Source organism: Geotrypetes seraphini, chromosome 3 (assembly GCF_902459505.1).
Source record: "Geotrypetes seraphini chromosome 3, aGeoSer1.1, whole genome shotgun sequence".
Classification (NCBI taxonomy): Eukaryota; Metazoa; Chordata; class Amphibia; order Gymnophiona; family Dermophiidae; genus Geotrypetes; species Geotrypetes seraphini.
Window position 1 is genome coordinate 211,425,488 of NC_047086.1, and position 15,334 is coordinate 211,440,821.

General features: G+C 46.9%; 1 protein-coding gene across 7 annotated transcripts in view; it reads left to right on the plus strand.

Moving 5' to 3' along the window:
* ARHGAP9 (Rho GTPase activating protein 9) overlaps window positions 1–15,334 on the plus strand; it is a 204,209-nt gene that overhangs the window by 53,416 nt on the left and 135,459 nt on the right. For 5 of the 7 annotated variants that reach the window (XM_033936056.1, XM_033936054.1, XM_033936053.1 and 2 more), the window contains 2 exons: window positions 8,363–8,772; window positions 10,167–10,429. In XM_033936056.1, coding sequence (XP_033791947.1) covers window positions 8,439–8,772; window positions 10,167–10,429 — 597 coding nt within the window. In that variant the 5' untranslated portion in view covers window positions 8,363–8,438. The remainder of the gene's footprint in view (window positions 1–8,362; window positions 8,773–10,166; window positions 10,430–15,334) is intronic. The other 2 variants (XM_033936055.1, XM_033936059.1) reach the window with 2 other exon arrangements.

Sequence of the window (15,334 nt, forward strand, 5' to 3'; positions counted from 1 at the left end):
TGGACCTCAAAGAGGCCTACACTCACATCCCAATCAATCCGACTTCACGTTGCTACCTACGGTTTCAGATATAGCACCGTCACTATCAGTACAAAGTGCTACCTTTTGGCCTCGCTTCATCGCCCAGGGTGTTCACCAAGTGCCTTATTGTGGTGGTGGCCTTCCTCAGGTCTCACAACCTCCATGTGTTCCCCTACTTGGACGATTGGTTGGTGAAAGCTCCTACGTCGCCGCTTGTGCTACAAGCCACTCATCACACCATCTCGCTCCTCCATCTCCTGGGGTTCGAGATCAACTACCCCAAGTCGCATCTGCTTCCTACACAGCGACTTCAGTTCATTGGAGCAGTTCTCGACACCACACTAATGAGGGCGTTTCTCCCCTCCGATCGTCAACGGACCCTGCTCCACCTCTGTCGTCAGGTGCTTCTTCATCACTCCATTCCTGCCCGACAGATGATGGTCCTCCTGGGCCACATGGCCTCCACGGTACATGTGCTTCCTCTGGCACGACTCCACCTCAGGACACCTCAATGGACTCTTGCCAACCAATGGTCGCAGACCACGGATCTTCTTTCTCATCCCATCTCTGTGACATCGTCTCTTCAGCAATCTCTTCAATGGTGGTTGAACTCCTCAAATCTTTCCAGGGGTCTACTCTTTCATCTACCCCCTCACTCCATGATCATAACCACGGATGCCTCCCCCTATGCGTGGGGAGCTCACCTAGGAGATCTACGCACCCAGGGACTCTGGACCCCTCAGGAGCGTCAACATCACATCAATTTCCTAGAACTCAGAGCCATGTTCTATGCTCTCAAAGCCTTCCAGCACCTTCTCTGCCCTCAGGTTCTTCTCCTGTGCACAGACAATCAAGTCGCCATGTACTACATAAACAAGCAAGGCGGCACCGGATCTCGCCTCCTTTGTCAGGAGGCTCTCTGCATCTGGACCTGGGCCACGGCCCGCAATCTCTTCCTCAAGGCTGTCTATATCCAGGGCGAACAGAACTCCCTGGCCGACAATCTCAGCCGCATCCTTCAACCTCACGAGTGGACTCTGGACCCTTCAACACTCCACTCCATCTTTGCTCGCTGGGGCACTCCGCAGGTGGACCTCTTTGCAGCGCCTCACAACCATCAGCTGCCCCAGTTCTGTTCCAGACTCTTCTCTCCTCATCGTCTGACCCCAGATGCATTCCTGCTCGACTGGACGGATCGGTTCCTCTATGCCTTTCCTCCACTACCTCTGATGTTGCGGACGTTAGCCAAACTCCCCAGGGACAGGGCCACCATGATTCTCATCGCTCCTCGGTGGCCTCGCCAACACTGGTTCTCCCTCCTGCTTCAGCTCAGCTCCAGGGAGCCCATTCCTCTTCCTGTGTTTCCTACTCTACTTACGCAGCAACGTCAGTCTCTACTGCATCCCAATCTGTCTTCGCTCCACCTGACAGCTTGGTTTCTCTCGGGCTGACCTCTCCAGAGAATCTGTCTCAGCCTGTCCGTCGCATTTTGGATGCCTCCAGGAAACCGGCCACCCTCCAATGTTACCATCAGAAGTGGACCAGGTTCTCCTCTTGGTGTCTACTGCATCATCACGATCCCACCTCATTAGCGGTGGAAACTGTACTGGACTATTTGCTCTCTCTGTCCGACGCTGGCCTCAAGACTACCTCAATCAGAGTCCACCTCAGTGCCATCACTGCGTTTCATGAGCCTATCCTCGGAAAACCTCTCACGGCTCATCCACTGGTTTCCCGGTTCATGAGAGGCCTCTTCAATGTCAAACCACCTCTGAAGCCTCCTCCTGTCGTCTGGGACCTGAATGTGGTTTTATCAGCCCTCATGAAACTCCCTTTTGAGCCTCTTGCCACAACTTTGCTCAAACTTCTAACATGGAAGGTGCTTTTCCTCATTGCCATCACCTCTGCCAGGAGGGTTAGTGAGATGCATGCATTGGTCGCCGATCCACCGTTCACTGTTTTTCACCATGACAAGGTGGTTCTGCGTACCCATCCTAAATTCCTTCCCAAGGTGGTCTCGGCTTTTCACCTCAACCAGTCCATTGTGTTGCCTGTCTTTTTCCCTAAACCCCATTCTCATCCTGGGGAACAGGCATTGCACACGCTGGATTGTAAGCGTGCCCTGGCATACTACCTTGACCGTACCAGGGCTCACCGCTTGTCCCCTCAGCTCTTTCTGACCTTCGATCCTAACCGTCTGGGCCGTCCTGTCTCTAAACGGACGCTTTCCAACTGGCTTGCTGCCTGTATTGCGTTCTGTTATTCTCGGGCCGGTCTCTCACTGGAAGGTGCTGTCACGGCCCACAGGGTCAGAGCTATGGCTGCTTCTGTGGCTTTCCTCCGTTCCATACCCATCGAGGAAATCTGCAAGGCTGCCACTTGGTCCTCAGTTCACACGTTCACTACTCACTACTGTCTGGATGCCTTCTCCAGACGGGATGGACTCTTCGGCCAATCTGTGTTATGAAATTTATTTTCCTAATGGCCAACCATCCCTCCTCCCCCTCTGTTAGCTTGGAGGTCACCCATGCGTAAAGAATATGCTGCCTGCTTGTCCTGGGATAAAGCACAGTTACTTACCGTAACAGGTGCTATCCAGGGACAGCAGGCAGATATTCTTACGTCCCACCCGCCTCCCCGGGTTGGCTTCTTAGCTTGCTTATCTTAACTGGGGACCACACACTCCTCCGTCGGGCGGGAAGGCACTCGTGCATGCGCGGTGCGGCCAACTAGAACTTTCTAGTTAAAAAGGTCCGTACCGGGGCTCCGTCGGTGACGTCACCCATGCGTAAAGAATATCTGCTTGCTGTCCCTGGATAACACCTGTTACGGTAAGTAACTGTGCTTTATTTATTGGGTTGGTTTCTAGGGAGTGTATGTATTTATTGTGCCTTTCCCACACTTTTTCCTTGGTGTACAAGTCTGAAAAAATTCTTTCTTCTGGGAGTGTGATTTTATTCACTTGTTTGACAATTTCACAATGGACTAAATGATGTATGGGGCAGTTCTCATTTAGACTGTGGTCTGGTGCTGGTCACCTTTGAGATATCGCACGAGCCACAAGTTCCCGTTTATCCACCAAGGGCTCATACTGATGTCCATTATTTAAAGAACTTTTTCTATTCTTTTCTTTTATTTATATATTTCTTCCCAGTACAGACTTTTCATCTAAGGGACTAAGTGTGTTAGCCAATTCTTTATTACCAACAATATATATATATATATATATGACATGCTGATGACAAGGAAATCAAGTATTTGTGTACTTGTGTTAGGTACCCAAAGAATCTATCTTGTATGCCTGCCAAGTATCTTGCATTCAGAGGGAGACTCCCGCTTTCATGGGTCATCTCCTGCACTCCAGCTGAGATGCCTCAATGCCATCTTGCACTTCACCGCCCTTGTAGTCCAGCTTTTTTCTCCCTCTCTCCTTCTTTCCTCCTGTTCTGGCATTTCTCGCTCTCCCTGCTTAGCTTTCCACCTCCACCCTAGCCCTCCAACTTGCCTTCAGTTGCTAGTGATGGCAGTGCTTCATACAGCCTGTCTCCAGCCAGCCTTTGGGGGCCTTTCCTCTCTGCAAACCACCCCTCTGATGCAACTTTCTGTTTCCAGTTGACAGTGGCAAAGGAAAAGTCTTGCAGGCCAGCCAAAGAGAGGCTGTGTGGAGCACTGTCACTGCCAGCAACTGAAGCCAAGTTGGAAGGCCATGGTGGGGTGGGGGGTGGATGGATGGAAAACAAAGCAGGAAGAGTGAGAAATACTGGATAGGGACAGAGAGAATGAAAGATGTGGGTTTGGGGGATGGGGCTGGCTGAGCAGAGAGAGTAAAAGGTGGAGCGAGGGATACATACTGGCCCTGGGATGGGTTAGGGAAAGAAAAGGAAGGGAACAGGAGGGAAAATGAGAGGAGATATGTTGGCCTTGGAAGGGTAAGGCAGTGGCAAGAATCAACCAAAACATTGACCTGATGAATCTACAGAAAGACGAAAGTCCAAAAACAAAAGACACTATGGAGGCAGATATTCCTGATGCAGACTTTATTGTTCTGACAAGATAATGCACAACTTTGAACAATGAAAATAATGCACAACTTTGAACAATGAAAATAATGCACAACAATGAAGAGGACCCAACACGGTCCATGTTTCAACCAAAATGTCTTCCTCAAGGGTCCTGATAAGGTCTCTTCAAAGGAATAGTGGATAAAAGGGCCTTACGCCTGTGCTTGACAGATTGTTTCCTCTAGCATTGCTACGAGGCTTGAGAGAGTGGTGCAGAATTTGGGAAAAGTGAGGGGATAAACTGAACATGTGGAGGCGGATAGGGACACAGATGGGCAATGCTCAACATGGGGAGGGGGATAGGGATACCAAGGAGTGATACTGGACATGGGGGCATAGGGACACAGAGAAGCGATGTCAGTGACTTGACTGGAATAAGGATACAGTAGGGCAATGCTACAGAAGGCAAGAAGAGAGATAGGGACAGAGAGTGGATATGCTCTAGATGATGGGAGGATAGGGACAGAGTGTGTAATAACACAGAGGGACAGAGTGGGTAAGAACACAGAGAGGCAAGAAGAATTGTGAATGTCGAGAGAGAAGAAATGGCAAAATGGACAAGGAAACCATGGCAAGAGAATTAAGAAAAGGCAGAAGGAAACAGAAACCAAAGAGTGAGACCAACACCATTAGAAAAATAAAATGACCAGACAGTTTCTGGAAACATATCAGTTTCTGGAAAACATATCTGCTAGACCTGGTGGGGCCTGTGAAAGAAACATTCATTGGTCTTAAATCTCCAGCTCAATATTAGTAAATCTCCAGTTTTGGTCTTGCTCCTTGTATTGGGACCAGTGTGAGTCGTGGTATGCTTCTGTGAGGTGATCATATTTTTTCAATGAGTAGATGAGACTTAGGGCTGTATTTGTATTGTTTGTAATTGCTTTATTATGGTTGCTGGGCAGGGGAGGTATAGTATGTTGCAGTAGTTTATTAGTCCAAGGATAAGAGATTGTACCAAAAGTTAGAATTGTTTCTGTCGAAGAATTTTCGGATTTGTCTTAGGTTTCTCATAGTCACGAATGATGTTTTTATTACTTTGTTAATTTGTGGTTGCATGGTACAACCTCTATCGATCAGTAATCCAAGAAGTTTTAGTGTGGGTTGAATGGGGTATGATATCGATTTTATTACTAGATTTGTTAAGGTTGGAGTCTTGCTACTTTCTTGGAGGATGAATTTTGTTTTGTCAGAGTTAAGTTTTAGTTTGTGATTTGTCATCCATGTTGCTACTGTTTCGAGAGTTCTGTGTATTGTGTCTGTCATAGTGGATTCTGGGTGGTCGAAGGGGAGGAGAATGTTGATGTCATCTGCTTAGCTGTATGAGGTTATGCCATGTTTGTTTAGGTAGGAGCTATGTATATATTGAATAGTGTGGGAGAAAGAGGTGATCCCTGAGGAACTCCGCAGGGGTTGGACCATGGTTCTGATTTTTCTTTATTTGTTTTAACCCTGTAGGTTCTGGATTGTAGGAAGCCTTTAAACCATGCGAGTACCTTGCCTGAGATTCCTATGGAGTCTAGTGTTTGTAGGAGGATGTCATGGTCTACCAGGTTGAAGGCTGCAGAGAGGTCTAGTTGTACGATTTTCTTGCCTGTACATAGATGTTGTCTAGCTGTGCCCATTAGTGTTCCTAGTAGGGTCTCAGTGCTGAAGTTGGTTCTGAAGCCTGACTGTGTGGGGTGGAGTAAGTTGTGGTTTTCTAGGTATGAGGTTAAGGTTTTGGCTACGAGGCCTTCCATCAGTTTGACGTACAGTGGGATTGAGGCTATGGATCTGTAGTTGGATGGTTGGTCCGTTGTTCCTTTGGGGTCTTTTAGTATCAGAGTTATGATGATTTTATTGAGGTCTTGTGAGAAATGCCCATCTAAGAGTAAAGATCGTATTCATTGTAGGAGCAGGGAGCGGAATAGTGTACTTGAGGCTTTCAATAGGTATGGGGGGCAGTGGTTAAGGTCACAGGCTACGTGGCTGTATTTATTATATAGTTTGTTGAAGTCTGACCATTGTATGGGTGCGAAGTGGGGCCAGGTTCTGTCTGCTGCAACTGATTCTTTTTCTGTTGGGGGAAATGAGGTCTCTTCTATGTGAGTGGGAATTCCATTGAACGTGGCTCTGATGTTTGCGATCTTGCTTTTGAAGTATGTGGCTAAGAGGGTGGCTGAGGGAGGGGGGGAGTTGCTGTTGGCTAGGTAAGGTGTGGTATCTGTGAGATTTTTTAGTAGCTGGAATAGCTTTTTTGTGTCTTGGGGTCCTTCTCCTATTTGCTTTGAGTAGTATGTTTTTCTTTTTTCTTTCAGTTTTTGCTTGTATTTTTGGTTCATTATTTTCCATGCTGTTTTTGTGGATTCTTGGCTGCTTTTTCTCCATTTTCTTTCTAGTTGTCTGCATTTCCTTTTGAGTTGGAGTAGTTTGTTGTCGAACCACTTGTCTGATTTTCTGTGGATTTTGTTTTTGGGTTTTTCTGGGGCTAGTTCGTCCAGGGTTGCAGTACTTAAATGGTTCCATTGTGAGACAAAGTCTTTGGGTGTGTAGTATTGGATTATGGTGTCTGCTTTTGTCCAGAATATGGTGGGATCGATATGTTTGCGTGAATTGTAAGTTATTTTTTGATTAATTGGAATGCTTTTGTTATTGGTCCAGTTGATTTCAAAGGAGTATGTGTAGTGATCAGACCATAGGGAACGGTTCCATTTTCTGTTTGATGTTTGGATCGCTGGTTGCGTGGGTTGTTGGGACATGTACGCTGCAATGTTGAATTGGTGTCCTTTTTCGTGTGTGGTTTGAGGATCTAGGATTTTATATGTTAAGGCCTTGAGGTATGATAGTAAGGTTTCTACATGTTTGCAGGATTGGTTCTCGAGATGAAGGTTGAGGTCTCTTAGGATTAGGTTGTAGGTTGTCGATAGTGAGTTTCGATATATGAATTCTTCAAATATTGCCTTTTGAGTTGGAGTAGTAGATGACCTTTTGTTAAGGTATATTCTTCTGCTGATAGAGGAGGAGGTAGCTTGTTGGTACCGTGAAAAACTGGAGGAAGAGAAGATCATGAAATTAAGGTGTTCAGGGATGGAGCCAGGAAGTGGTGTGGGTGGAACTGGGGCCAGGGCTGGAGGCATGTCCTAAAATCTCACTCTCAGAAATCAGGCCCTCATGGCAGCTCTGATTTTCTTTGGGTTCAGGTAGAGTTTGTTGTTTTATGCCCATTCCTGAGTTGCAGTTAGACAGGCAGGCAGTTTACTTAGTGCTATGGATAGAGTTGGTTCAGTGTAGGGTTACCAGATTTTACATGAGTAAAATCTGGACACGTGGCCTCGCCCCTCAGACCCGCCCAGTTCTGCCCAAGTCCCGCCCCATTCCACCCCAGTTCTGCCCCCAAACCTCCTCTTCTCGAGCTCGGAATTGTTTCTGGAGGGCCTCCGAGCATGCCTGGGTGTGATGCGAAGATATCACATGCATGCACGCATGCATGTGACATCACTGCATCACATCTGCACATGCGGAGATGCTCTCCAGATGCAGCCCCAAGCTCAAAGCTTTTCAAAACCTGGACAAAGTGCTGGGTTTTGAAAAGCCGTCCGGATGCCTCGACAGCCCTCTTTAAAGAGGGCATGTCTGGGTAAATTCAGGCATCTGGTAACCCTAATTCAGTGGATATGAGTAGTTGCACATCTTCAGCATAAATATAGAATTTTGCATCCATCTAGCAAAGCATCTTAGCTAGAGGCGTGAAGTAGATATTAAATAAAATGGGAGGCAATATGGAGCCCTGTGACACCCCACAGTTCAGTGCCTAAAATAATGATGTGCTGTCGCTGAACAGAACTGTTTTGAACCATGTAAATACTGTGCCGCTGATACCTGTTTCTGCTAACCTTGTAAGCATGATATCGTGATCCACAGTGTCAAAGGTTGCTTTGAAATCCAGCAACACTAGTATCGAGGCAGATCCCTGTCATGGTTTCTTCATGGTTTCTGTGCAGATTATCAGGAAGGGACATAGGAACTGTTTTTGTATCATACCCAGGTCTGAAGCCAGATTGACATGGGTCTAGCCACTTTCATTGAGTCAAGTCTTTGAGTTATGGTGGTATGGGGGGGGGGGGGTCACAGTGTGAGAAGTGATAAGAGAGGGCAGCATGATGGCTATTACTGGGGGTGTAGAGGACATGGGGTATGGAATAGTAGAAGGAGACATAATCAAGGTTATTATTGGAAGTATAGAAAATTATATGCAGTATATGTATTCTGGAGTCTAATCTTTTACCATTTTCTTCCAGATTTGGCCTGTGGCTCCTGGATACATCTCAGGTGTAATATACTGCTTTGTCCATCATCATTCCATTTGGTGAGGTGATGCCAGGAAGGTGGAGACTGGAGGGGAGGACCTGGAAAAAGACTGAGGCAGTAGCTGTGGCCTGCAGCCCTTCCATTGCCTTGCGCGCTCTGTACGATTACCAGTATAAGGCCATGGATGGGCGGATAATCGTGATTAAGGAGGGAGACTTCTTTGTGCTGCTGCGCAAGTCTAATGAGGACTGGTGGCAGGTGCGGAGGCTCGGGGACGTGAAGAAGGCGAAACCCATGTACATACCAGCTGCCTATGTAACAGAAGTGAGTGGTAGCCCTGCTGGGTGCCAGAGTACCATCCTCCCTTCCACCATCAACAGGAGGTTGAACGATTATACCGGTACTGCTTGACTCTACTGTGGTCCATAATTGCCCTGTATCCAACCTGTCCACAGTCCTAGTGTGTTAAATTCCTTTTACTGACACCAGCACAAATTTTTATGTGGACAGTTCTTTCGCTGTGTCTTGGTTCTAAGCCCTGACCCTGTCACTGTCTTTGTGTCTGGCCTTGAGTCAGTCACTTTGGGCTCCTTTTACGAAGCCGCGTTAGCGGTTTAGCGGGCACTAATATGCCGGCCGCGCTAGCCGCTACCGCCTCCTCTTGAGCAGGCGGTAGTTTTTCAGCTAGCGCGGGGGTTAGCACGCTCTAAAACGGTGCGTGCGATAAAGCCGCTAACACGGCTTGGTAAAAGGAGCCCCTTATCTCTCTGTACTTCTGTTTTATTATTATACCAGAAAAACAACGTCCACCAGTAGCGTCCTTTTCCCTCTGTACCTTCAAACAGTTTGGATGTACCCGCCCAGTTGTTATAAAAGTTGCCCAGATTTGGCATGCAAATTAATTAGTTAACAAGGGAGGAAGGGCTGTGGCTCACTGGTTGAGCTGCTGCCTCTGCAACCAGAAGTTATGAATTCAAATCCCAGTGCTGCTCCTTGTGACCTTGGGCACGCCATTTAATCCTCCAGTGTCCACCACTTTGAATGTCAGCTTTGGAATGCCAAAGTGATAAAAAGGCAGTCTACAAGTCCCCCTTCCCTTTGCCATTAACAATTCTTAGGACTTACAGATGCATCTGCTTACATGCTATTCTTCAACACTACGAACTCAAACTATGTCACATACAACTCAAAAGGTGCCAGGATTTCAGCAGGCATAAATTCTCATGCCCAAAGTTGGGTATGAAAATTTGGCACTAAATGCTTTTTTTTTTTTTTTTTTTTTTAATAATAGGCATGGCATGCTTTTTATAGAATAAAGAATCCCTTATAAGAAAACCAAACTTATTAGAACCAAATACAAAATTGGTGTAATGCACGAAAGAAATATAATTTATAATAATTTATAATTTAAATTATTAATAAATTATATTTCTTTAGTGCATTATACCAATTTTGTATTTGGCTCTAATAAGTTTGGTTTTCTTATAAGGGATTCTTTATTTTGAACATATGAGTTATCGCTGAATTCTTTTTTGCTCTTAATTTTTTCTCTCAGTTTTGTTTGGATTATGCTTTTTATAGAACACAAGTTTAGTTCAGGTGTTTCTGGTGCCTAACTGTGGGTACCATTTACTAAATCTGGTCCAAGATGCATTGCCTGGTCCTTTGTCCTGCAGCTTTCTACAGTCGTTTTCTGTTGACATTTTAATCTGTAAAGTGTGCTAGGGTCCTAATTGATTGAAAATTCTAGCAGCGGTCCAGTTTAAGCTTACCTGAAGATGACTATTTCTCCAGCAGGGCCCAAGGCATTCTCCCACTCGCTTGAGGATCTCTCCCAGTACCCTCACTTGCCATCCTTGCAGGAATACCAGTCCTGCTATAATTTGAACATCCAAGATGTGCCTCCCAGGGGTACTGGCTTGCAACCCACCCAGCCTCTGAATATGTACCGGTGTAATGGCTCTGGCAGCTTCATGCTGAGGCCGTCTTTAGATGCACCGTATCCCGTGTGCCGGCAGTGCCAGTCTCTTTCTCAGCAGGAATTGCTGACCCATCAGGTGAGTGAATGCTTTGCTGATTTGGACCTCCAGGTGCTTGCCAGCTGGCTCCATTGTTTCAGTATTAGTTTTGCTTGTACAGTATTGCATGTAGGAATTTATAATGCTTTCTTTGTTGTTTGTTGGGTTTTTAAAAAGTTTTTTTATTGAACTTTTCATACAAATTACAGCATATCTGTTTCTTTCATTCCATTGTTTTCCTCTAGAATCAGCAAATCTCTGAACATCTTGCTAATATGAGCTCCTTTTATTAAGAGCTCCTTTTATTAAGGCATGCTAATTGATTTAGCGTATGCTAAATGATAAGAAATCCATTATATTCTATGGGCGCTTTAGCATTTAGAGTGCACTAATCTTTAGTGTGTGCTAAATCGGTTAGCGTGTCTTAATAAGAGGACCCCATAGTTTAAAAATTAAGATAAAGGAGATAAAGAAAAGAAACGGCCCCAATCCCAACCTGCTCCCCACCTCATTGGTCTAATAATTGCAACAACTCCCATTCAACCCTCTATGCATTTCCATGCTGACATTTCCCATCCAGTTATCAGGCTCTTGCTGGTTGTGTATCACATTCTATAGACAGGGCCGGATTTTCCTATAGGCTAACTAGGCTTCAGCTTAGGGCCTCAAGATCAAGAGGGGCCTGCATTCAAATTGCTAGCAAAATTAAAATTACACTATTCTAAAAACAGTGAACACTAAAACACTGAACTGAAAATAAGGAGAAATTCTACGCTTCAGGATCAGAACCGGCTCCGGCCGTAACGGGGCGTCAACTCGGATTCTCCCTTTCTTTTTCTCGCCCTGGGAGGAGGATTGGGGAGGGAAAGACATCAGTCCGGAAACAGCTGGGCAAAGCCCAGCCCCGCGGGGAGAGAGGCAAAACGTGGATCCGTCAGGACAGGGCGGCCCAGACTGGCATCGGGGGTGGGGTGGGGGGTTTCAGTGGAAGGGGGATGGGAGGCAGGCAGGCTGGCATCGGAGGGGGGTGGGGGGTTTAATGGAAGGCAGGCAGGCAAGATGGCATGGGAGTGTTCAATGGAAGGGGGATGGGAGGCAGGCGGGCATCGGGGGGGTGGGTGAGGTAAGGAAGGATGCACTGGGGGCACTATGGACATAGGAAGGGGCAATGTTGTGTGTTATGTTTGATTAGTTATTGTTACAAGTACTATATATGGTGCTGAGAATAAATGTCCAAATAAATGTTCTCGACTTTTTTTTATTTATTATCTGTGTCACATTTTTTATAAAGGTTAGTACCAATAACAACATGTTTCATTTAACATATTGATATATATCACAGTAATGATGTATTTTATTATCGCTCATGTAATTTACAAACTTAAAAATGGGAGGTGAAAGGACCTCATAAGTGGAATAGCCTAGGGCAGTTATGGCTAACCTTTTTGAGCCCGAGTGCCCAAACTGCCGCACAAAACCAAATAATTTCCTCAAAGTGCCAGCACGTCAATTAAACCTTAATAACAAGATTTTAGTATCTAAAAACTCTTTATAAAGTTGCCTGAACTATGTAACATCATTTTTAAAGGTTGGAATCTTTGTATTGTCAGAGAACCAATTTGATTCACAATCCTTTGGTTTTCATTTCAATTTATTGGCAATTTATAATGTTTTAATGATTTCATTCATGGGCCGAATACACACACATGTTGCCGCACTCTGTGACCAAAAGATTTGTAAGCCTGCAACCACGTCAAGGTAGACTCTTTCAGCAGCTCCCCTCCCTCCCCCTTACCTTTGTGGCCAAGTCAAAATGATCTACCAACAATAAAATTTTAAAAACACAAAGCACGCTGTACGCAGAGAAAATGTTAATTATCATTTATATTCCGCGGGTTTTCAAAGAGGTCAAGGCAGATGACTTTATGCAATGTCACCTCAGTAACAACTACACAAAAATAGACAAATATTCCCCCTCCCTTTTTACTAAACCGCGATAGCGGTTTTTAGCGCAGGGACCTGCGCTGAATGCCCCACGCTGCTCTTGAAGCTCATAGGCTCCCTGCGCTAAAAAACGCTATTGCGGTTTAGTAAAAGGGGGCCATAGTGCAAAATATAGACAGCATATATAAATTCTCAAAACGGACACATTTTGATCACTAAATTGAAAATAAAATCATTTTCCTACCTTTGGTAATTTCATCAGTCTCTGGTTGCACTTTATTCTTCTGACTGTGCATCCAATATTTCTTCCCTTTTTTCAGTCTCCTGTATGCTTTCTCTCCTCCAGACCTCATTCCCTCCCCAAACTTTTTCTTTGTTTCACCCTGCCCCCTTCTTTCTTTTTCTCTCTCTCCATACCCCCTTTCATTCTGTATGTCTGTCTTTCTCTCTCTCTCCGTGCCCCATTTTTCTTTGTTTCACCCAGCCCTCTCTCTTTTTTTTTTTTTTTGGCTCCCTGTCCCCCCCCTTTCTTTCTTTCTCCTTGCCCTCCCCTATACCACCACCATTGGGAAAATGCTGCCACTGCCACTGCCAGTGGGGAATAGGCTGCCACTGCCGCTATCGGGAACAGGCCGGCGCCGAGTTCGCCCTGCTTCTCTTCCCCACGGGGCCGACCAACTCTCGCCACTCGACGTCAATTCTAACATCAGAGAGGACGTTCTGGGCCAGCCAGGCAGCGATTGGCTGGCCCAGAACGTCCTCTCTGACATCAGAATTGACGCGGGTGGCGAGAGTTGGTCGGCCCCACAGGGAAAAGCAGGGAGAACTTGGCACCGGCCTGTTCCCAATGGCGGCGGTGGCACTCAAGTGGCTAAAGAGATGCAGTTTGCCAGCCTAGGGAGAACACTGGAGGGTGGCCAGCTGTGCACCCCCTTGGGGCGTAAAACCGGGGCAGACCGCCCCCACCCCCACCTTGGTATGCCACTGTCTGTACCTCCCTCCTTCCCTATGACCAAAAATTCTCCTTTCTTCTATTCCCCGTGTACACAACCATCTCTTTCCCTCCCTTCCTGTCTCCCAAGTCCTTGCCTTCTGTGTCCAAAAACACATTCCCTCTCCCACCTCAGCATCTCTTTCCCTCCCTTCCTCTCTCAAAAGTCCATGCCTTCTGTGTCCAAAAACCCATTCCCTCCCCCACCTCAGCATCTATTTCCCTCCCTTCCTCTCTCCCAAGTCCATGCCTTGTGTCCAAAAACCCATTCCCTCCCCCACCTCAGCATCTCTTTCCCTCCTTTCCTCTCTCCCAAGTTCATGCCTTCTGTGTCCAAAAACCCATTCCCTCCCCCACCTCAGCATCTCTTTCCCTCCCTTCCTCTCTCCCAAGTCCATGCCTTCTGTGTCCAAAAACACATTCCCTCCCCCACCTCAGCATCTCTTTCCCTCCTTTCCTCTCTCCCAAGTTCATGCTTTCTGTGTCCAAAAACCCATTCCCTCCCCCACCTCAGCATCTCTTTCCCTCCCTTCCTCTCTCCCAAGTTCATGCCTTCTGTGTCCAAAAACACATTCCCTCCCCCACCTCAGCATCTCTTTCCCTCCCTTCCTCTCTCAAAAGTCCATGCCTTCTGTGTCCAAAAACACATTCCCTCCCCCACCTCAGCATCTATTTCCCTCCCTTCCTCTCTCCCAAGTCCATGCCTTGTGTCCAAAAACCCATTCCCTCCCCCACCTCAGCATCTCTTTCCCTCCTTTCCTCTCTCAAAAGTCCATGCCTTCTGTGTCCAAAAACACATTCCCTCCCCCACCTCAGCATCTCTTTCCCTCCTTTCCTCTCTCCCAAGTTCATGATTTCTGTGTCCAAAAACCCATTCCATCCCCCACCTCGGCATCTCTTTCCCTCCCTTCCTTTCTCCCAAGTCCTTGCCTTCTGTGTCCAAAAACACATTCCCTCCTCCACCTCAGCATCTCTTTCCCTCCCTTCCTCTCTCCCAAGTTCATGCTTTCTGTGTCCAAAAACCCATTCCCTCCCCCACCTCAGCATCTCTTTCCCTCCTTTCCTCTCTCCCAAGTTCATGCTTTCTGTGTCCAAAAACCCATTCCCTCCCCCACCTCAGCATCTCTTTCCCTCCCTTCCTCTCTCCCAAGTTCATGCCTTCTGTGTCCAAAAACCCATTCCGTCCCCCACCTCAGCATCTCTTTCCCTCCCTTCCTCTCTCCCAAGTTCATGCCTTCTGTGTCCAAAAACCCATTCCCTCCCCCACCTCAGCATCTCTTTCCCTCCCTTCCTTTCTCCCAAGTTCATGCCTTGTGTCCAAAACGCACTCCCTCCCCCTTTTGTGTTCCCTGTTTGTCTCCCAGCCCATCTTAGCAACTTTCTCAGCAAAATGTAGTTCGAGCCGCGTAGGCTTGTCTTCTATTTCCTGCCTGTCCCGCCGCACACACATAGCCGATCGGAAATCTTCCCCGACTTCAGCGCTGACGTCGGAGGGCGGGCTTTGCTTAAGCCCTCCCTCCGACGTCAGCGCTGATGTTGGGGAAGATTTCCGATCGGCTGTGTGAGCGGCAGGGCAGTCGGAGTAGAAGACGAGCCTCGCGGCTCGAGTTATATTTAACCCCGCGGGTCCCCCATCGTCCCCGTTCAGCTCTCTCTCCTGTGCACCCCCTGGTAATACTGCCCTGATGGCGGCCCTGCGCGTGCCAGCTGCAAGGCCTTCGCGTGCCACAGTTGGCACGCGTGCCATAGGTTCGCCTTCGCTGGCCTAGGGCCTCTTTTCATCTAAATCCGGCCCTGACTATAGAGCAGTGGTCTCAAACTCAATCCCTTCACAGGGCCACATTTTGGATTTGTAGGTACTTGGAGGGCAGCAGAGAAAATAGTTAATGTCTTATTAAAGAAATGACAATTTTGCATGAGCTAAAACTCTTTATAGTTTATAAATCTTTCCTTTTGGCTAAATCTTAATAATAAGATTGTAATTTATAGTTAAAGAGACATATGATCAA